Here is a 21682-nt window from a genome sequence, read left to right on the forward strand (position 1 = left end):
GGGATTTGAGAAAATGGTTGTACTGTAATGCACTGTCTGATGAAATGGTGGAAACAGGTACAATTGCAACAGTCAAAAATATCTAAATGAACACTAGAATCATCAAGGTACAAAGGGATATGGACTAAGGACTACTCGATGGGATGTATGTGGATGGATATTTGATGGTTAGCATGCACACGTTTTCAATAGGTATGTTTCTGTGCGACTCCATGACTGCAGGCAGGAGACCATATATAAGTCACTAGTTAAACTGCACTGCACACAAATCTGGTCCCTAAATGACAAGAATGATGCAGAAGTACTGCAGGGAGCATAAAGAAGATTTACAAACGCGGACTAAAAGCAAGGAATGAGAGTGTTAGTTGTGAGTAAAGGTTGCCAAGGCATTGAAAAAACTGAGAAAAGACATCTTCGAAATGTATAAAATTCTGAATAGTCTAGATTGTGTGATTAGGTGGAACCTATTTCCCGTAGCAGAGATTGAAGCTAACTGATTGAAAAATTAGAACTGACGTGCGGAAAAATTAAATTTATTCCAGGAGTAATAGGAGTCTGGAATTCACTGTCGATCAGGATAGACGGAGATAAAAAATGTTCATGCATTTAATAGTCTCTCGGATAGTTGCCACCTGAAAGGCTGCATCCCCTGGATGGGAAACAAAATTCATCTGAACAGTCTTTTGTCGGTCAGAATGGCCACAGTGAACCCAAGAGCCAGTTGCTGGGCAGAGGTGTCTATGATTCTTTGTATGGTTTAGTCAGAACAACTACTATCTGCAAATTATTTAAAGTGTCTTTGGATAACATTCTGTAATATTTATGGGTGGCAGGGTGGCGCAGCACTAGAGTAGCTGCCTTAGAGTGCCAGAGACCCAGGTTCGATCCTGACTACGGGTGCTGTCTGTATGGAGTATGTACGTTCTTTTGTGACCACATGGCTTTTTCCCGGGTGCTCTGGTTCCCTCCCACACTCCAAAGATGGACAGGTTTGTGGGTTAATCGGCTTTGGTAAAAATTGTAAATTGTCGCTGGTGGGTAGGGTAATACAAGCGTACGGGGTACGCTTGGTGGGCCGAAGGGCCTGTTTTTGCACTGTATCTCTAAGCTAAGCTACACTAAATTAACATAAGAACTACAACGACACAAAACATGAGCTACCAATGTAGATCATGCCCAGCATGTGGGACAGAAACATGGTGAGGTCTACCACCATGCAAGACTTTCATGCACCAGGCAATAACCCTAATGAAGAATGGCAGGGAGAACTTCCTCAAGGATCCTTTAAAATGCAGCACAGTCAATCATAATCAGCATATTACAAATTTCAATTCTTTCTCCAACTTCTCGTCTTGCTCATTCAAATTTGATTTGTCAAATATTAGGAAAAGCTGGAGTTCCAATTTTCCAATCTTGATTGGATTTTGATATGGTTGCTGTCAGTTAAAGATGTCTGGGGAACAAATAACAAGCTGCAGAGGTTTAAAGAAAGCACGAGTGGATTAAAATGATGCTACTGAAAGATAGAATGCTCCTGACTTGTTTTATATTAGCCGTGCTTAACAAATCTTGTGTAAATTCACATTAAGAAGGCTGTAAATGAAAGAGCTTATTACAGCCAATGGTGTAATTCAATAATAACCACACAGAACTGCTTCAGGTAGACTAATAATACCATGGAGCCACTCAGTCTGTGTCTAACTGAGTGAAGCAGCTTAAACCCTGGGCTTAATGTCATTGTTTGCCTTGATGGCAATTAAGGAAAATCACGTGATTTTTTGTGTGAAAAGTGTATGATTATTTTATGTCAACTTCATAATCTTTCAGCTATTAGGAGAAAAGGGGAGAGCAAACATCAAGGAGAATAACAGATAGGCAGCACAATGGCACAGCTGGTAGAGGTGCTGCCTCACAGTGCCTGAGACCTGGGTTCAATCCTGATCACGGGTGCTGTCTGTGTGAAGTTTACACGTTCTCCCCGTGACTACTTGGGTTTCTGAATTCCATTCTATTGAAATAGACACAAAAATGTTGGAAATACTGAACATCTTTGGAAAGAGAAACAGAAGTAATGTTTCTGGTCGCGGGATCTTCATCAAAACTGGTAAAGAAAGATGAGAAAAAAATCTTAACTTGCAGAGATGGTAGCAAGTGGAATGGATAGACAAAGAGAATATCAATGAAAGAGTGAGACCAGGTCAAAAGAGTTAATGGGGAAGCTGGAGGCAGTTATGTCTTTGTCTGTGTTATGATTCGCTAATAGTTGGACAATGCAACATGCCAAACAGATCACAATGTACAAATGGAGAAAGGAAAACTGCACCAGAATCATAGAGAGATGGCTGATACAATTTGCCAGTTCCCATACAGACAGAAAGACTGAGTTAGCTCAAGGTATAGAATTTCATATTGAGGCCAGAGGCCTGCGACATGCCCAGGTGGAAGATAAAGAGTTGCTTCACAAACATGCATCGTAATATCTTAGAAGGCCACAGACATAAAGGTTGGAGTGGGATGAAGAATTAAAGTGACGGGCAAACAATAATTCAGGATTGTTACTACAGACTGAATCCCAGCATTCCACAGAGTGGTCACTCATTCTGTGTTGGTTTTCCAATGCAGCAGAGACCACATTGTGCACACGGAATCAGTGCGCTAGACTGGCGGAAATGCAGGTGAATCACTGCCTTATCTGGAAAGATTGCTTGGGTCCCAATACAATGGGAACCGAAGACACGTATTGCCAAGTGTTACATTAGACCAGGAGTGTGCCTGGGCTGTGCAGGACTGCTCCAGTGCTTTGTACCTCTGAGAACCAATGGTTTGCCAAACATAAATGGACTCCAAAACCTCAAGGCAAATTTTATCCTTACACACTTAACTTTGTTATTATACTTTCTAGTTATTTGAATAGTAGCCTGCTTCAAATATGACAACAAAAATGATTTTAAATCCATTTCTTTATCATTGTAGGTAGAGGAAAATGATGTCCAAGATTATTATGAACAACAATTAATTTTTAAATGTTCATCCTGTGGTAACATTATATGACATCACATCATCTTATAATGTGCTTGGCCACATATAAAAAATCAATGAAATATTTTCTTATCCAATTAAGTGAACTACATTTATATAACTGCCCCCTGGTTACAATGTCATTGGTCACTAATGAAAACAATGGTAGGAGTAATGTTAATACAAAGAGCTACTAGGTTTTGAAATTGTTATTTAAAGATGGTCATTTTCAATTAGACCAATGGAACATGATCAGCTGGAAATAGAATGAAATATAATATTGGAACAGAAAAGAACCCAAGCTGTCGGTTTTAATTTAATTCATTTTCCATGACGTACCCACTTTCTCGCAGGTTCTGAATTTTTAAGAATTGGATGGAATTTAAGTTCCTGCCTTTTGTACACATGTATAGTGATGTTTATTAGCCGCCACACCTCTTTCACCACAAATAACCCAAGTGAGGTTTACCCTGAAGCTTATTCCAATGGGTTAATGAGTGAAGGTGTTATCTGACAGTTTACCAAGTGTCACAAAGACCCTGGATTTAATCACTCTGAAGAAGGGTCCCGACTCAAGTCGTCACCTGTCTATTCCCTCTACAGATGCTGCCTGACCTGCAAATTTTCTCCAGCACTCTGCACTTGCTCAAGATTCTAGCATCTGCAGTTCTTTGCCTCACCCTAGATGTAATCCTTTGCAATCTTAACTCTGATGGCAAAGCACCCAGATAAATGGGGAATGATCTTTCCTAATGCCGATAACAGATCATGACCTGTGTTAAATGTGTTAAATGAATTCTGTTTGAGCATAGCATTAACTGAGGAAGGCATCTTCAGACGGCCAACCAAAAATGAGCTATGAAGAGTGAGGAACAGAGGACTGCCCGTGTTTGTGGTGTTATCCAAACAAGTCCATGTATCCAGGAGGGAACAGAAAAAAAATAGGAAAAAAATTATTTTAGAACTTGTAAATCAAAACCATTGGAATGAACATGGGTCATGCACAAATTGCTAGTGAAACTATAGATTAATCATGAAATAAGTTATATTAAAAAAATATCTTTTGTCTTGCAGACCAAGACTGGTATCGCTCGTCTTTTTGATGAGGAGTCTGAGAATGCCTATGACATCCGACTAAAGCTTTCAAAAGATGTTCTAACAATTCAAAAGCAAGATGTTGTTTGCGTCAATGGAAGTGATTCTGATTCAAATGTAAGTAACCTTTTTTTTATAAAGAAAAATACAAGAAATGTATGCTTCTCCTCAAATAGCACAAATATGGCAAATTCGGTTGTCCAATTTCTTTGGTGTCAGCCATTTCTGCTATGATCAGAATTTAAATCAGGACTTAATGCCTAGACTGATGGAATGAATCTGGATCATCAGCTGCCTGCAAACAAAATGAGCAAAGTCAGTACTTAACCATTGATGTGAAACCATTGCATTCACAGGAGACACAAGATGTCGAGGTTGCTTGGACATTCAGTGATACTCCTCTGCCACGATTGAATTGTGCAAACATTGTATGCACAGAAAATTATATGCTCCAAGCACCAACCAGTAAGGTAGAGGTACAGAAAAAAAATTATCTGGGCAAAAATCTAACTGCTAGAGGAGCTTAGTGGGTCAAACAGCATCAATGAAGGCCAACTGATGGTTTGGTTGGAGACCCTGCATTAGCACATCCAACTAAGTGTATCAAAACCAAGAGTGGTACAGTAGTGCAGCAGTAGAGCTGCTTCCTCACAGTGCCAGAGACCCGGATTTGATCCTGACTCCAATTGCTGTCTGTGCAGAGTTTGTACATTCTTCCTGTGACTGTATGGGTTTTCTCCCGGTGCTCTGGTTTCCCCCCAGATTCCAAAGACGTGCGAGTTTGTAGGTTAATTGGCATCTGTAAATTGCCTAGTGAATAGGACAGAGAAGTAGTATATGGGTGACCGTTGGTCGATGGGGACTTAGTGGGCCAAAGGGCCTGTTTCTACACTGTACCTCTAAACTTTTAACTCTAAATCTTGATTCATGGTCTTGACCTAAAAAGTCGGCCATTTTTTTGCCCCCACAGATGCTACCGGACCCATTTATTTCATCCAGTTGTCTGTTTTTTTGTGTCAGGTACCAGCATCTGCTCTGGAGCTCCCACATCTACCAATAGGATGCAGAAAATTGAAAAGTTTACTTTCAAAAAAAATATTAGGTTCAAATTCTATCTTCAGTTGGAGAAATAATGTCTCCAACTGAAGATAGAACTTGAACCTAATATTTTGTTTGAAAGTAAACTTTTCAATTTCCTGCATTCTATTGGTAGATTTGGGAGCTCCAGAATAATTTCTCAGCTATATTCTCTCTCGAGGTAGGAGATGAGCATGAGGCCACCATGGACCCTAGAAGAGGAGATGGCTGGGGAGCATCACCTTGAGGTTCCATGTCCATCAAATGGAGACAAAAGAAGTGAGGTCTTCAGTGTGCACGTGGACTAGTCACATGACCTTTCCTGCAGATAGACACAGAATGCTGGGGTAACTCAATGGGTCAGGCAGCATCTCTGGAGAAAAGGAATAGGTGACGCTTCAGGTCGAGACCCTTCTTCAAACTGAGAGTCAGGGAAACGGAAATGAGAGATATAGATGGTGGTATAGAAAGGTATGGAAGAAATGAATGAAAGATTTGCGAAAAGTAACAATGATCAACGGAAGGTGGAACCTACCATGGTCCATTGTTGGCTGTGGGGTTGGTAATAACGAGTTATGCACACAGTGAAACTCAACAGGATGACAGTGAAACTAGTACGATGACTAGGGTGGGGGAAGGACGGAGAGAGAGGGGATGCAAAGTTTACATGGAAGTTACATAAATCAATATTCATACCGCTGTGTTGTAAGCTGCCCAAGCAAAATATGAGGTGCCGTTCCTCCAATTTGCATTTGGCCTTACTTTGACAATGGAGAAGGCCCAGGACAGAAAGGTCAGTGTGGGAATGGGAAGGGAAGTTAAAGTGTTTGGCGTCCAGGACATCACGTAGGCCAAGGTGGACTGAACGAAGCTGCATACTGATGATTGAAGGCTGACATGGTAGGCACCACTGGATCACTCTCAGTTGGGAGAGGATAGCAGGCTTGCCAAATATGATTGCCAAAACTGCAAGGATGGTAGTGGATGGATGTTCCTATGGATCATGTGGCACAATAAACGTAAGGCCAATCCACCCTATGCTTTCAGAATGCACATATTCCATGTACTTTAGCATTTTTAAAAGTTTCAATAACTTTACCAAACGGGATCAAAGGACTGGATCCATATAACGTGAATAACGTTGAATAAAGGCAACCAGAGCCACACACCCAATTAATATAATGCCATATGAACAAGGTACCTTGAAATGAATGGCATTTTAAAATTGAATAATTCAGTAAATACTGATTGAGGTCAACTGGTTATCAGCTTGTTATATTGTGGCATGCCTACACTGTTCATTACATGTAACAAAATTGTAAGCATGATTAAGAAAAATATATTTACAACTTCACAACATATGGTGACATATGGAGTCTGGCCTGTAAGGAGTATTAATTACACCAAGTACCATTATTTTTGTTTTATTTGACTACGGGTGCTGTCTGTATGTAGTTTGTATGTTCTCCCCACGACATGCTTGGGTTTTCTCCGGGTGCTCCGGTTTCCTTTCACTTTCCAAAGAGGTACAGGTTTGTAGACTAATTGGTTTGGTAAAAATTCTAAATTGTCCCTACTGTGTGTAGGATATTGTTAGTGTGTCGGTGCAGATTAATAAAGTGGTATTACTGGTTTTGAATCCAAAACTATTTGTTTGAAGTGCGATGGAAAATGGCAGAAATAAGAATATTTTCAGTTAATCCCCCAAAATGTTGTAATTCTGTTAATGATCAGAACTGTATTAGTTTGACATGTTCCTCCTCCCAGAACAAAATGAGGAAGAATGAAAAGGGAGGTTAAATATGGGCATTGCTTTACCTGGTAAATTTGGTTGACTTTATGTTGAAAACCCAGAGATTTGAACCACAAAGATTTCAATCCTAGTAGTGGTTTTCAAGCCAGTGTTTATTGGGGAGCTTTTTCTGCCCTGGAGTCTGATGGCTGGATGGCTGATGTTGGGAACAAAGTAGTACAAGCAAGCCTAATTTTTGTCTCAGTTAACATCTGGGGGTTTCAGCTGCTGAAAATAAAGAGAGTGAAATGTCTGCATAACATTATATTTCTATTTAAGTGCCCTTGTCTAAGAGACTGACTCCCCACAGCATTTTCCATTAAATGTTAATTAAATTTCTGGTAAGAAACCAGAATAATGTTTCTGCTGATAATTGACTGTTTAGCTAAAATTAATAAAGAATTCACATCCATGGAGGTTTAGAAAGACAAAGTTTTTATATCTCACGGTAATCTGTAAATTCAAAGTAACAGGAAAGTTTAAAGATTTACAGCCAGGCACCCAGCACGATGAGCAATTTGGGCCAATCTATTAAGCCAATACAATTTATCTAACTTCATAAACTGTGGCATTGTTAGATTTTTTAAAGCATTAGCTTAAAGAAAAAGCATGGCCATAACAAAGTATGCTTTGGGTTTTTTCGGAGAAAAGTTGGCATCTATATCACGCATGTGCTCCTTAAATTCAATCTATTTAAATAGTTTTATGTAAAGAAGGAGATGAGTCATGAATTGATTAAGTTAAATCCACAGCAGGCATGGCATTCTTCATTGCTAATAAAAATGAGGCTTTATAAAACTGTTCTCATCAAACCATGAGAAGATATTGATTGTCTATAAAAGGAATGGATGGACTCAATAAACTGTTTTTTCTTGCTTCAATTCCTCGTGGCTCTATGTTTGAGATTACATTTTAGGTTTCCTTTCCTCATCTATTTAAGAGCAGAGAGAATTTCTGTAGCAGGGGGCCAGATTCAATTACACACACCCTTCTGTCCAACTCATCATTTTCCACCAACCGCCCTTTTGTATGGTTCATTTGCAGTTGTCGGCAAAATCAATTTGACTAATCGCCAGTCTAGATTACTAAAGCCAGTTCCCCAGCTATTCAGACAGCAAACTAAAGGTTGTTTCTTCAAGATTTTTTTTTTTTTTTTAATATCAAAAAAGACTTTAAATATCACTTACAAAACATTTTTTTTAACTAGCCCATCCGACATTTCCGGAGGTTACACATTCGACACAGGCATTCACTTAGACATTTACTTACATTTACGGACATTAACCCAGTATCCCTTATTTGGAGGGGCGTCTCTCTCCACCACACCCTGCCCCCCATGTCCAGCGGTGGAAGGACCCTAGACTGTGGTCCTCCCCCACAGAGCCTTGGCGTTGGCTGCACCAAGCTTCAGTGTGTTCCTCAGCACGTACTCCTGCAGTCTGCAGTGGGCCAGTCGGCAACATTCCTTGACGGTCATCTCGCTCCGCCGGGAGGCCAACAAACCTCGGGCAGACCAAAGAGCGTCTTTCACCGAGTTGATGACCTTCCAGCAGCACTCGATGTCGGTCTCCGAATGTGTCCCTGGGAACAGTCCGTAGATCACAGAGTCCTCTGTGACGGAGCTGCTCGGAATGAATCGTGACATGGACCCCTGCAGACCTCTCCAGACTCTCTTGGCAAATCCACACTCTGTGAAGAGGTGGGCCACCGTCTCCTCTCCGTAGCAGCCGTCCCGGAGGCAGCGTGCGCTGGTAGTGAGGTTCCGGCGGTGCAGGAAGGATCTGACTGAAAGGGCTCCCCTCACCGCCAGCCAAGCAAGGTCTTGGTGCTTGTTGGTTAGTTCTGGCATTTTGCCAGACAAGCTGGGCAGTCTGCTCTGGGAACCACGCTACAGGATCCATGGAGTCATTCCCCTGCAGTGCCTGCAGGACGTTCCGTGCTGACCACTGCCCGATGGACTTGTGGTCAAAGGTGTTGGTCCGGAAGAACCTTTCCACGAACGACAGATGGTTCGGCAATGTCCAGCTGACTGGCACATTGCGTGGCATCTGCGACAGGCCCATCCTTCGCAACACCGGGGACAGGTAGAACCTCAGCAGGTAGTAGCACTTGGTGCCCACGTGCCTTGGCTCTACGCTCCGTCTGATGCAGCCACACACGAAGGTGGGGATATGGACTCTCTAAAAAGACCCTCACATAATGCTCATCCTTCATTGCCACGAGAAGACAAAGTCTTGACCTCCTCACTTCAATCTGCATGTGATGAGTGATTTAGTATCTTGATAGGTTACATTAGAAGGCCAAAGCATCCAATAGATAGGTGTGAAGCTGGAGATACAGGTGACCCCTGCTGGTGAAGGACAGTACTTTCCCGATATTATAGAACATAGATCAGTACAGCTCAGAAACTGGCCATTCAGCCCACCATGTCTGAGCTGAACATCATGCCAAGACCAGCTCTTACCTGCCTGCACGTAGTCCATATCTCTCCATTCTCTGCATATCCGTGTCCACATCCAAAAGTCTCTTAAATGCCATTATTGTATCTGCCTCCACCAGCAACCCCAGTGAGTGTGTTCCAGGCACTCACCACGTGTCCCATACATCTCCTTTAAACTCAGTCTGAAGAAGGGTCTCGACCCGAAATGTCACCCATTCCTTCTCTCCTGAGATGCTGCCTGACCCGCTGAGTTACTCCAGCATTTTGTGCCTACCTTCCTTTAAACTTTGCCCCTCTGCCTTAAAGCTGTGCTCTTTAATATTTGAAACTTCCCTTCTGGTAAGAAAGTCCTGACAGTCTACTCTATCTATGCCTCTCATAATTTTATGTACTTTATGTCAGGACTCTTGCTTTGGCTGGATTTGAGCTTGCTTCCACTATGTAATTTGTCCAATAACATAACTTTTGCAAGAATTGAATCTGTATTCAGAGTTCGTGATGAAGTTTGCAATTAAATCTATGTCCAAGCTGTTTACATTGCTGAAAAACAGTTCGTTTGAGTTTAGTTCATTGACACGTGTAACGAGGTACAGTGAAAATCTTTTGTTGCGTGCTAACCAGCCAGCAGAAAGACAATACATGATTACGATCGAGCCATCCACAGTGTTCAGACACGTGATAAAGGGAATAGCGTGAAAAACGTTTAGTCCAGTAAAGTCTTCTCAAAGATAGTCCGAGGGTCTCCAATGAGGTAGAGAGTAGCTCAGGACTGCTCTCTAGTTGTCTGCGCTGAACATGATGCCAAGACCAACTGTCTGCACATAATCCATATCTCTCCATTCCCTGAGTACCCAAAAGTCTCTTAAAAGCCAGATAGTACTTCCACAGCATATTTTATCTGCAGGGAACACCCACAGATTTAAGTATGTACTTTGGCTTACTAATTCAGTGTAGGGTTTAGGCAGAGTTAGAAGCATATCATCTTTTAAATGAGGCATTATGGTGTAATCACACCAGATTATTGAGATGTACATAACACATCCCGTTTTGTTATTGAAAGAAGAGCAAATGCCTCTCAAACAACATGCCTCCCATAACCAGTGCTGCCAAGAAATGATCGAGTATTTTGAGTTGTTTGTAAAGGCACATTTGTTTGCAAAGTACTCTACGTAGCAACAACAGGGAAAGGGTACTCATAGCTGTTAATTGGGAGGACATTTTCACTGTAGTGGCATTAGAAACAGTTTCAAGAGATTAGCTCATTCAGACATTGTAATCTTTTGCATAATTTGTGTTTTGCAATCATTTACTTAATTGAAGTGAGTGATATCACCAACTTCCCTGGAGCTCAAACCAAATTAATCATTTAACATCAGCCCCAAACAATTTACCACATTTATATAGTCATACAGCACCGGAACAAGCTCTTCAGCACAACTTATCCATACTGATCAAGACGCCCCATCTCGACTTGTCCATTTTGCCCATATTTGTCCATTTTGCCCATATTTGTCCATATCCCTCTAAACCTTCCCTCTCCATGTACCTGTCCAAATGTTTTATTATTGTTATTGTACCTGCCTCAACTACCACCTCTGGCAGCTCATTCCATACACCCACCACCCTTTCTGAGTGAAAATGTTGCCCCTCAGGTTCCTATTAAATTTTTCCTCTCTCCTTAAACCTATGTCCTCGGGTTCTTGATTCCCCTACACTGGGTAAAAGATTTGGTGCATTTATCCCATCAATTCCCCTCATGATTTTATACACCTCTATCAGATCACACCTCTATAAGATCACCCCTTAGCCTTCTGCACTCCAAGGAATAACGTCCAAACTTGTTCAATCTATCCCTCAAAACCCACTGAGTGCTAGCAACATCCTTGTAAATCTACTCTACCCTCTTTTCAGCTTAATGACATCCTACGTATAACAGGGAGACCAAAGCTGAACATGATACTCCAAATGCTGCCTCACAAATGTCTTGTACAACTGTAACAGAATGTCCCAACCTTGACCGATGAAGGTCAATGTACCAAAAGCCTTATTTACCACGCAGTCTACCTGTGAACATGGAATAATGCACCTGTACCCCTAGATTCCTCTGCTCTACAACAATCCCCAGGGCCCCACTATTCGCTGTGAAGGTCCTGCCCTGGTTTGATTTTGCAAAATGCAACACCTCAGTCTTATCTGCATTTGACACCATTAGCCATTCGTCAGACTGGCTCAAGAGAGAGATATAGCTCTTAGGGTTAATGGAATTAGGGGATATGGGGAGAAGGCCATGATCATATTTAATGGTAGTGCTGGCTCGAAGGGCCGAATAGCCTACTCCTGCACCTATTTCCTATGTTTCTAGACCACATGCCCAGCTGATCAAGATCCTGCTGTAATTTCTGGTAACTAACTTCACTGTCTGATACCAACTGCTTTAGTGTCAGCTGCAAATTTATTAATCATGCTTGCACATTGTCATCTAAATCATTGATATCAACCACAAACAGCAATAGGCTCAGCACCAATCCCTGGGGCTGACCACAAGTCACAGACCTCCAGTCTGAAAAACAACATTTCCACCACCACATGAAGCCAATTTTGTATCCAAACAAATGTATCTTCTTGGATACATTTATATTGCAGCACAGCCTCCATTTATCCAGAGAGCAAAAAATACATGATTTGCATTTATCAACATTACTTTACAGTGTGAAGAGCCTTGCCTGATTTAAAAAAAAAGAATTGGGTAGATGTAAATTAGAGAACATTATAAAAAGGCTGGAAAGGGGAGATGATGCAAAAGTAGTCAAACAGTTGTAACCTGCGTGATTTTTGGAAATGAGACGTAAGTGAATGGAATTGCAATATATGTATCTATCAGTATATCTAGATTACTCGTACTACAAAATTGGATTTTAGATTTTAAAGAAATAAAGGACGAAGGGGAAATTGGGAACACTGATGAATGACTCTATCAGTAAGGCAGATATTAAATTGCATATCTTATCGTAAGAATTTGATAATGGAAAAAGTTTTATCATTATCAAATATGATACAATTTTTAAAAACATTACTGTAATACTTACCATAATGTGAATCATTGCCAACGGTCTCATAGCAAAATCAGATTTATACCTATTCAATACTCCTTCTGCATTTTCCCTACTCATTACAAAGCCTTTCACAGATGAAGAAGGAAGACAATGCACCAGAGAATTGCTTCAACCTCTAATGTTCCTTTGTGCATGTTTCAAGGATTTATAGCTTAATGAAATTAAATAACCAAATTAAAACTCTAAAACATTCTAAAGATATGATTTTTTTTCTGTGCCATGGTCATTTTGTCAAAAATATATTGGGGTACAGAGTTTGGTACTCATTGTTTGAATGTCATGGTGTAAAATTGGTATATGGTACAGGCATAGACAGTTGGGACATGGCTTCTCCTGGCAGCCATATTAATAAGGGCATTCTGGCATGAATTGTTAATGATCACTTTCGGCAGCCATTTTGATAAGCCCATTTTAGAGTCTTGGTCAATGAGTAGATCACAGAAACCAACCCTTCAACATACAAAGGTGATATTGACTGGGATTGCCTTAGATGGAGTACAATTTGTTAAGTGTGTCCATGATAGTTTTCTGAGATAATATGTAGATGGTTCAGTCAGAGAAGAGGTTGTACTTGACTTTGTCTTTGGAAATGAATGCAGACTTGCAGTGGCTTCATCAAATCTGTGAAATAACCATCACTTTGCAATCTGCGAACTCTGCCTTTTTCCAGTTATTCCACACTCCCATTGTTACCTCTACGGCTAGCATTATATTCTCAGCTAATGTTATCCATACACTCACTTTTGTTATGTGTGCAGCTGGAGTTATCTTCATATCGAATGGTGGTATCTGTATAGCCCGTATTACCTGTATTATCACTCATGTTATCTGCACAGTCTTGAGTGTTACTTCTTCAGCTAGTATTATCTATGCACTTTGTGTTGGCAGTTCAGTTGCTAGTATTACTTCTACAGTTAGCGTTATCTATACAATCATTGGTGTTGCCCCTATACTTGCTTGTGTCAATTGTGCAGTCGGTGTTATCTGTACACTCACATGTGTTGTCTGTACTCTCACCATTGTTATCACAGTGATATTAATCTATAGAGCCAGTAATATCTGCTTTGCCAGGAATGTTATCTCTGTATTCACTTATGTTATCTGCATAGCTGCTGTTATTTCTACAGTTATAGCTGTTATTCATACACTCACTTGTATTATCTGTTCAGTTAGTTATCTGTGCACTTGCTAGTATTACGTGAACACATAAACAAATATTCAAATCAAAAACAGGCAACCCATTCATTCCAAATATTAGCCCAGTTAACTATATAGCTGGTGTAGCTAATGCAACATAGCTGATATTATCTGTACAGATGTATTATCTGTACATTTGCTGTTACCTTTATCCAACCACTGCTGCAGACCATAGCTCCACAGGTATGTGCACGGATATTAGAATCCAAAGAAAGTTAATAAAACCACAAATTAATAAGGAATGCTGGAAACGCTCAGCAAGTCAGGTAGCATGTTAATTAAATTTATTATTTATTTAATTACAACATTAATTAATTAAAATCATTGACAACATTAGCGACGCAGTGGTGCTGGTTTCCGACAGGCACGGTGACGGACGCACCACACATCTCTGTCCTCCCTACAGCTGGCAAGCTCCTCTTTTGTCTCTTCCATCAACGTCTTCAGCATCGTCTTGTTTGGTCGTCCCGAGTTCCGTCTTCCATGGGTGGGTTCCCACAGCACAACCTTGTTTGCTGGTATTTCTGGATGGCGGTGGCAATGACCAGCGAGCCTCATCCTCTCGACCTGAACTTCTCGGTCAGAGGTGGAATCTCCCCATAGAGCTGGGCGCTGATGGTGTGGTCCCTCCAACTGACATTTTGAACTTTTATGAGTATTCGGGTGTAGACACCATTGAGAGACTTGGACAGTGCTCAAGTGAGAGTCCATGTCTCACACCCATTGCATGGAAGAATCTCAGTTTGAGACCCTTAGATATCCGACACGTCCAGATTGTCCCCATGTTATTGAGGGCTTTCCATGCAAGTGCTTTCCGGACCTTGATGTCATTCTGCATCCTCGCTCCCAGTTACTTGAAGTCCTCCACTTTCTTGAGAGATGCACCACCATTGGTCTTAAGAGGCTCATGGTCACCACCATTGAACGCCATGTACTCAGTCTTCTTGGTAGTGAGGTAGAGGCCCACTTTCTTGCACTCCATCTCGACCCTGCCGAGCAGCTCCTGTGCCTCCTCAATTTGGTCTGACAGCAGGACGATGTCATCAGCGAAGTCGAGGTCTGACAAGTTGAATGACCCGATTCTTCTCGAATGCCTTGGGGTGATTGTGAAGCCGAGGTCCTCGTGCTCCTTGAGCGCCTGCCTCACTGCACAATCAAGGACAATGACAAAGACAAAGGGTGCCAGCGTGTCTCCCGTAAGACCCCCGCAAGGCTTTCGAACACTTTGCTCTCGCCATCCGGGGTGACAACCTTGCCGAGGTGCCCAAGTGCATATCCTCAATGGCTCTCAGGAGACGAGGAGGGATACCATAAGCCTTCAAAATCCTCATCATTTTGCATCGATGAATCGAGTCAAACGCCTTCTTGAAATCAATAAAGGTTAGGACGGCCGGCAGGTTGCTATTCTTCACTTCCTCAATGATTCTTCGGGGGACAAGGATCTGTGTGACCGTGTTCCTCTTCTGTCTGAAGCCATTCTGATTGTAACGTAGCTTCGAGTCGGTAGCAGCCCTAATCTGGTTGAGAATCAAGTGGTTGTAGACCTTGGCCAAGACACATGTCACATGTCAGGCTGATGCCACGATAGTTGTCAGTCTTGTTCAGGCTCCCAGATTTGGGGACGGGGATGATGTGGCATGGGTGGAAGAGAAACAGAGTTAACATTTTGTGTCAAAGATTATTTATTTGCACTATAGACTTTAAAGAAGGGCTTTTGACTTGAGGCCCTTAAGGTTATTTGACTTAAGGCTATGGAGAGAAGGCAGAAGAATGTGGTTGAGAGGGAAAAATAGATCAGCCATGATTGAAGTACTCATTAGGCCAAATGGCATAATTCTGCTTCTATGTCTTATGGAAACATTAACACTGTTTCTCTTTCTCCAAATGGTGCCTGACCTACTGAGTATTTCCAGCATTTTCTGTTTTTATTTTGAGTCAGGAGCCATTTTAAACTAGAAATGGTACTTATGCCCTCAAACATTTTGACCCTTACATCTTTTGGCACACGATGAATTAAAACCTGAATATGTGCTCTTGTGTATGGATTTCCTCAAACACTTCTCTTTTATTGGTTTATCTCTTCTTGCAAGTCCTGTTAATTTTATTTCAACCACTGGTGAACTCATCTTCATTAATGTCTGACTTGTTTATATTATTCACCTGTACATCCATATTTGTTTTCCACTATATTATTCTATTAATGATGATATTTAGAAATTGCCCTCACTTATCCTAAACCAAAATGCTAACATCAAATTTTAAGCAGTGGCTTTAGTTCCACTCTGTGAACTTGAATTAAACTGTTCTTTGATTTGCAACAATTTATATGGCTTACTTTGCCTCGTTCCCATATAGTGTTGTGCTCCAAACAACTTATTTTTGCTTTCAAGAATCCGATCATGAATTTCTCATTAATTTGTTTACACGGCACTTTTTTAAGATGTTGATGTCTAACTTGTTTCATTTTCTTTGATACAAAGATCCTACCCCTGTCGTTTCATGTATTTTGATGATTTTCAATACCTTTTACTTCTGCATCCAATGTAAAAATCTTCATCCAAATGCATCTTTTCCCAGAGATATTACAGTTGTCGTCTTTTCTTTCATTAATTTTGTTGTTTCATCCAACTCGTTTATCTCAGTGCAATTCCTAAATTCCATGTCTTTTCTATTTCCAGACTTATTCATTATATTTTTCATTGGACAGCCCCATATCCAAACTTATTTATATTATATTCAGCACTAGAATCTTGTCAGGATTCTAGATTCAAAGCTTCTGCCATTATAAATATTTAGTATTTCCCATTGCAATAACATGTCAAAAATTGAATCTTTCAAATGCTCACATTTTTCTTCTGGTCCTGGATCTGTCAGAATAGAATTGAACACGTCATTCAAACCATTCCCTTTTTCTGAAGAATGTCCAAACACTTGAAAGCTAATTGGATGCTGCAATATTCCCATTTTATTCTCTTTCTTTTACTGCACAAAGCCAACACGTGATTGCTTTGCACTCTCCCATTTTCAACACTTGAAAAACAAAAAGCTGCAGATGCTGGAAATGTGTAATAATCACAGATAATGCTGGAAAAATTCAAAAAATCTGACAGCAGTAGTGGAGAAGTAAACATGGAGGGAATGGATAGGCAATGGTTCAGGGTGGGATCCTTCTCCTGAACCAAAATATTGCCTGTCAGCCTGAAGTAGGGTTGCGATCCAAAATGTTGCCTATCCATTCCTCCATAGATGCTGCCTGACCCGCAGAGTTACTCCAACACTTTGTGTTTTGCTCAAGATTCCAGCACCTGCAGTTCTATGTGTTTCCAAAAAAAGAAATGTTTCAGGATGATGATCCTTCATCAGAAATGGAAGAAAAAAAAAGGAAAAACAGGCATTATTTCAGTACAGAGATTGGGAGGAGTAGCGGAACAAAATGAGTGGAGAGAACAGATAAATGTCAGTGAAAGGGTACAATAAACTTACCTGGATTCCACAATTGCTTTTGTTGCCACTTAATGGAGAGAGACAGAGAGTCATTGAGTCGTATAGCACAAAAACAGCCTCATTGGCTTTCTACATTAATGCCACCGTTACTGTATCTACACTAATCCCATATCAGATCCATAGCCTTCTGTGCCTTTGTAAATCAAGTATTTGGCTGGATGCTTCTTAAATATCACAATAATATCTGCCTCCAACTTTCTTCAGGCAGTTAATTCGAGACCCCAACCCTCTCTGTGTGTAAATTCTCCCCCCCCCCAAACTTGGATCTCCTCTAAACCTCCCACCTCTCACCTTAAACAAATTTTCTCTTGTCTTTGACACCTTTACCATCGGTTCTGAGAAGAGAAAAGGTTTGTTGCATCTCCTGCAGTAAATAGGGAAATATTCAAGATACATTTAGATAGGTACGTGGATAGGATAAGTTTAGAGAGATATGGGCCAAATGTAGGCAGGTGGGACTAGTGTAGATGGGACATATTGGTCAGTGTGGGGTAGTTTGACCGATGGGCCTGCTTTCACGCTGTATGAATCTATGTAACACGATTCACTCTCCAATCCATGTGATTTTCCCTTTTTTTAAACCAATAATGAGCGTACTGCTTTTATTGTTCATAATAATAATGGATTGTGTAACGACAATAAATCGACAGAACATTCCCTCTTGTCACTACGTTAGTATGGTGCCAGACTAAAGAAACCCTAAAGAACAGCATATAAAACCAGAATCATTTCATTTTATTATTAATTCCCAAAAAAACCCAATTAAAATGTAGAGAACTTCCATAGAAATTCCAACACTGTGAACTTTGAAGTGTAGATGCTGAGGATCAGAGTAGTTAATGTAAGGTAGCAATTAAAGGTTAATGAGTTCTGATGCATGACAGCATTTGGACAACTGAATCTTTAGCAGCTGAATGATCAAACTGAGAGTCATAAAGGCATGGGTGACAATCTGACAGGAGTAAAATGACACTGTGGATGTGGAGTGGGTACTCTACATATTGCAGATGGCATAGTTTGGGAAATTTAATTCAAAACAGTAACTAATGGTTGCACACGAACTAATTTGATCAGAGGCAAAGGTTTCAAAGGTCTTTTATTGTCACGTGTGCCAATTAAGGTACAGTGATATTCGTATTACCATACAACCGTACTAAAAAAAAGCAGCAAGACACACAACTACATAAAATTTAACATAAACATCCTCCACAGCGGATTCCCCACATCCCTCACAGTGATGGAAGCCAATAATGTCAAATCTTCTTCCCTCATTATTCTCCCGTGGTCGGGGCAGTCGAACCATCTGCAGTCGGGGCGATCGAAGCCCCCGCATTGGGGCGGTCAAAGCTCCTGCGGCTTGGAGCTCCAGAAGTCGGTCTCTAACCAGAGACCGCGAGCTCCACAATGTTAAAATCTGCAGCCTCCCGTGTTTGGAGCTCCGAGGTCGATCCCTGGCAAAGGGATCATGAGCTCCACGATGGTAATTCCAGCAGGCTCCCGCGGTTGGAGCTCCCGAAGTCCGTCTCTGGCAGAGGCCTCCAGCTCCTCGATGTTAGGCTGCAGTGCGGATGGAGATACAATACGGAATAACATTGCATCTCCATCAAGGCAAGAAGAATCAGTGTTAATAGTCCTAAGAGATCAAAGGTAGTGAATTCAAATCTTCTCTATATTAATTTGGACAAACAACTCTGGCGTAAACCAGAATGGACATTGGAAATGTTGTCTAAAACTTCAGACATAGTGAAGGGATTGAGAGACAAATGCATAGAAACAGTGACTAAAAAAATAGGAGCAGGTGTATACTTGTCATGAGGGAGGGGAAGAACAATGGACAATGGAGGACCCAACATAGGGGGACTGCCCTGAGGAGGGAAACAAAAGGGGACCAGGCATGTGGGTACTTTGTAAGTGCCCTTTATGGGTGACTATTCACAAGCAAAGAATTTCACTGTGACTTAAAGTATTCAATTCAATTCAATTCAATACCTCATGGCCTTTTGTGCCTGTCCCATTATTCACTAAGATCATGCTTGGTCTCTACTCCACCTTCCTGCCCAACCAACAAATTCCTTCACAGACCCATATGGTCCCTGTCTCAGAATGAATGCATATTATGACATGACATTTGTAGGTCATTGGAGCAGAGAATTCCAAAGATTCACAGCCTTTCAAAGGTATTCCTTTTGATTTTAGTCTTAAATAGCTTACACCTTATCCTGGAAATATAGATCCCAATTCTAAACTGAGGGACTAAACTAAATTGTTTAGTTTAGTTAAGTTAATTATTGTCATGTGTCCCAAGCGAAATGCTGTTTTTGTGTGTGTTATCCAGTCAGCAAAAAGACTATTCATGATTACAATCAAGCCGTCCTCAGTGTGCAGATACAGAATAAAGGGAATAATGTTTAATGCGAGATAAAGTCCAGTAAAATCCGATAAATTATAGTCCGAGGATCTCCAATGAGGTAGATAGTAGAACCGGACCACTCTATAGTTGATGATTCAGTTGCCTGATAATATTTGGGAAGAAATTGTCCCTGAATCTGGATGTATGCATTTTCACACTTCTGTGCCTCAAACGAAAAAGAGAGAAGAGAGAGTGTCCAGGGTGAGACTCATCCTCGATTATGCTGGTGGCCTCGCCAAGGCAGCGTGAAGTGTCGATGGAGTCAATAGAAGGGAGGTTGGTTTGCATGATGGTCTGGGCTTTGTCCAAAACTCTGTATTTTATTACAGTCTTGGAAGGAGTGGTCTCAAACCATGCTGTGATGCATCCTGATAAAATGCTTTCTACGGCGTGCTTGTAGAATATGGTGAGAATTGTTGGGGACATGCCAAACTTCCTCTGCCTTCTAAGGAAGTTGAGGCAGTGGTGAGCTAATTGCTTTGATATGGCTAGTCCAAGACAAAGTTGCTGGTGATACTCATAACTTGAAGCTTTCAACCATCTCTACATCTCTATTTTGGCACCGTCAATGTGTACTGGGGTCACTTATCCTCACTAGTTGTAGTCTGTTGGTCAGGATGTCGAGTATCCAGTTGAATGCTGATCCCAGGTTCCACGAGTTTGCAGATGTTGTAGGGCCAGGGAGAAGGCATCAGCTATGTTGTGGCAGTAGCCAAAGCGCAGTGGATCAAGTTTGCTTCGTAGGCTGCATTTAATGTGTTCCATAACTAGCCTCTCAAAGCACTTCATGGTGGTGGATGTCAAGGCTAATGGACAGGAGTCATTAAGGCATAACATCTTGCTTTTCTTTGGGAACGTATGATAGTGGTCTCTTGAAGTAGGTGGGTAGCTCAAAACAGAGTAGGGAATGATTAAAAGAGCCCGTGAACACTCCCGCTAGTTGGTCCATACAGTTCTTAAGGACATGGCCAGGGACTCCTCCATCCAGGCCAGTTGTTTTTCATCAGTTCACCCTCAGGAAGGCCGATCTAACTTCTGCAACAGTGACCCTGGGAAAGGGCATCCTCGAGTCTGACCGGACAGAGTCAAAGCGAACATGGAATGCATTAAGTTCATCAGGTAACTTAACTTTTGCAGCCAGTTATCATATTCATGCCTTGCCACAGTCTGCAGATGTCCAAAAGATTATACTGGGACTTAAGTTTGTCCCGGTATTGTCTCTTTGCATTCTTGATGGCTTTGCGAAGATCATAGTGAGCTTTCCTGTACCGACCGCTCGGGATCATTTGACTTGTATGCGGTGGACTTGGCCTTCACCTTGGAATGTACCTCACGTTTCATACTTTGGTTCCAGTTGAGGAACACACGGATTGTCGTCTTTGTCGTGCATTCCTCTACGCACTTGCTGATGAAGTCAGTCACGACTGGCGTACTCTGCACCCAACCTGAATCCGTTGAAAGAGACCTGCAGCAAGATTAGTCGTTAACCTCTGTATCTTCACATGTTACCAAGTGCTGAACTCCATGGTTTGGACCTAATGAGAATGGTCACTACAGTGCATTCAGAAAGTATTCAGACCCCTTCACTTTTTCCACATTTTGCTCCATTACAGCCTTATTTCAAAATGGATTAAATTCATTCTTTTTAATCATCAATCTATACACAATACTCCATAATAAAAAAGCGAAAATAGGCATTTAGAAATGTTTGCAAAGTAATTAAAAAGAAATAACTGAAATATCACATTTACATAAGTATTCAGACCCTTTGCTATCACACTCAAAATTGAGCTTATGTTCATCCTGTTTCCATTGATTGTCCTCGAGATGTTTCTACAACTTGATTGAAGTCCACCAGTGGTAAATTAAATTGACTGGACATGATTTGGAAAGGCATACACCTGTCTATATAAGGTCCCACAGTTGACAGTGCATGTCAGAGCAAAAGGAAGGATATAAAACAACTTCTGCAGCATTGCAGGTCCCGAAGAGCACAGTGGCCTCCGTCATTCTTCCCACCCCTCATCTGGCTCCAT

General features: G+C 41.2%; 1 protein-coding gene across 1 annotated transcript in view; it reads left to right on the forward strand.

Annotated features, from left to right (window-relative positions):
• Positions 1-21682, forward strand: part of sntg2 (syntrophin, gamma 2) — a 307771-nt gene that overhangs the window by 151840 nt on the left and 134249 nt on the right. Inside the window, exon 2 of the mRNA XM_078400085.1 lies at positions 4093-4230. Coding sequence (XP_078256211.1) covers positions 4093-4230 — 138 coding nt within the window. The remainder of the gene's footprint in view (positions 1-4092; positions 4231-21682) is intronic.

The sequence above is a fragment of the Rhinoraja longicauda genome, chromosome 5, assembly GCF_053455715.1.
Source record: "Rhinoraja longicauda isolate Sanriku21f chromosome 5, sRhiLon1.1, whole genome shotgun sequence".
NCBI classification, from domain to species: Eukaryota; Metazoa; Chordata; class Chondrichthyes; order Rajiformes; family Arhynchobatidae; genus Rhinoraja; species Rhinoraja longicauda.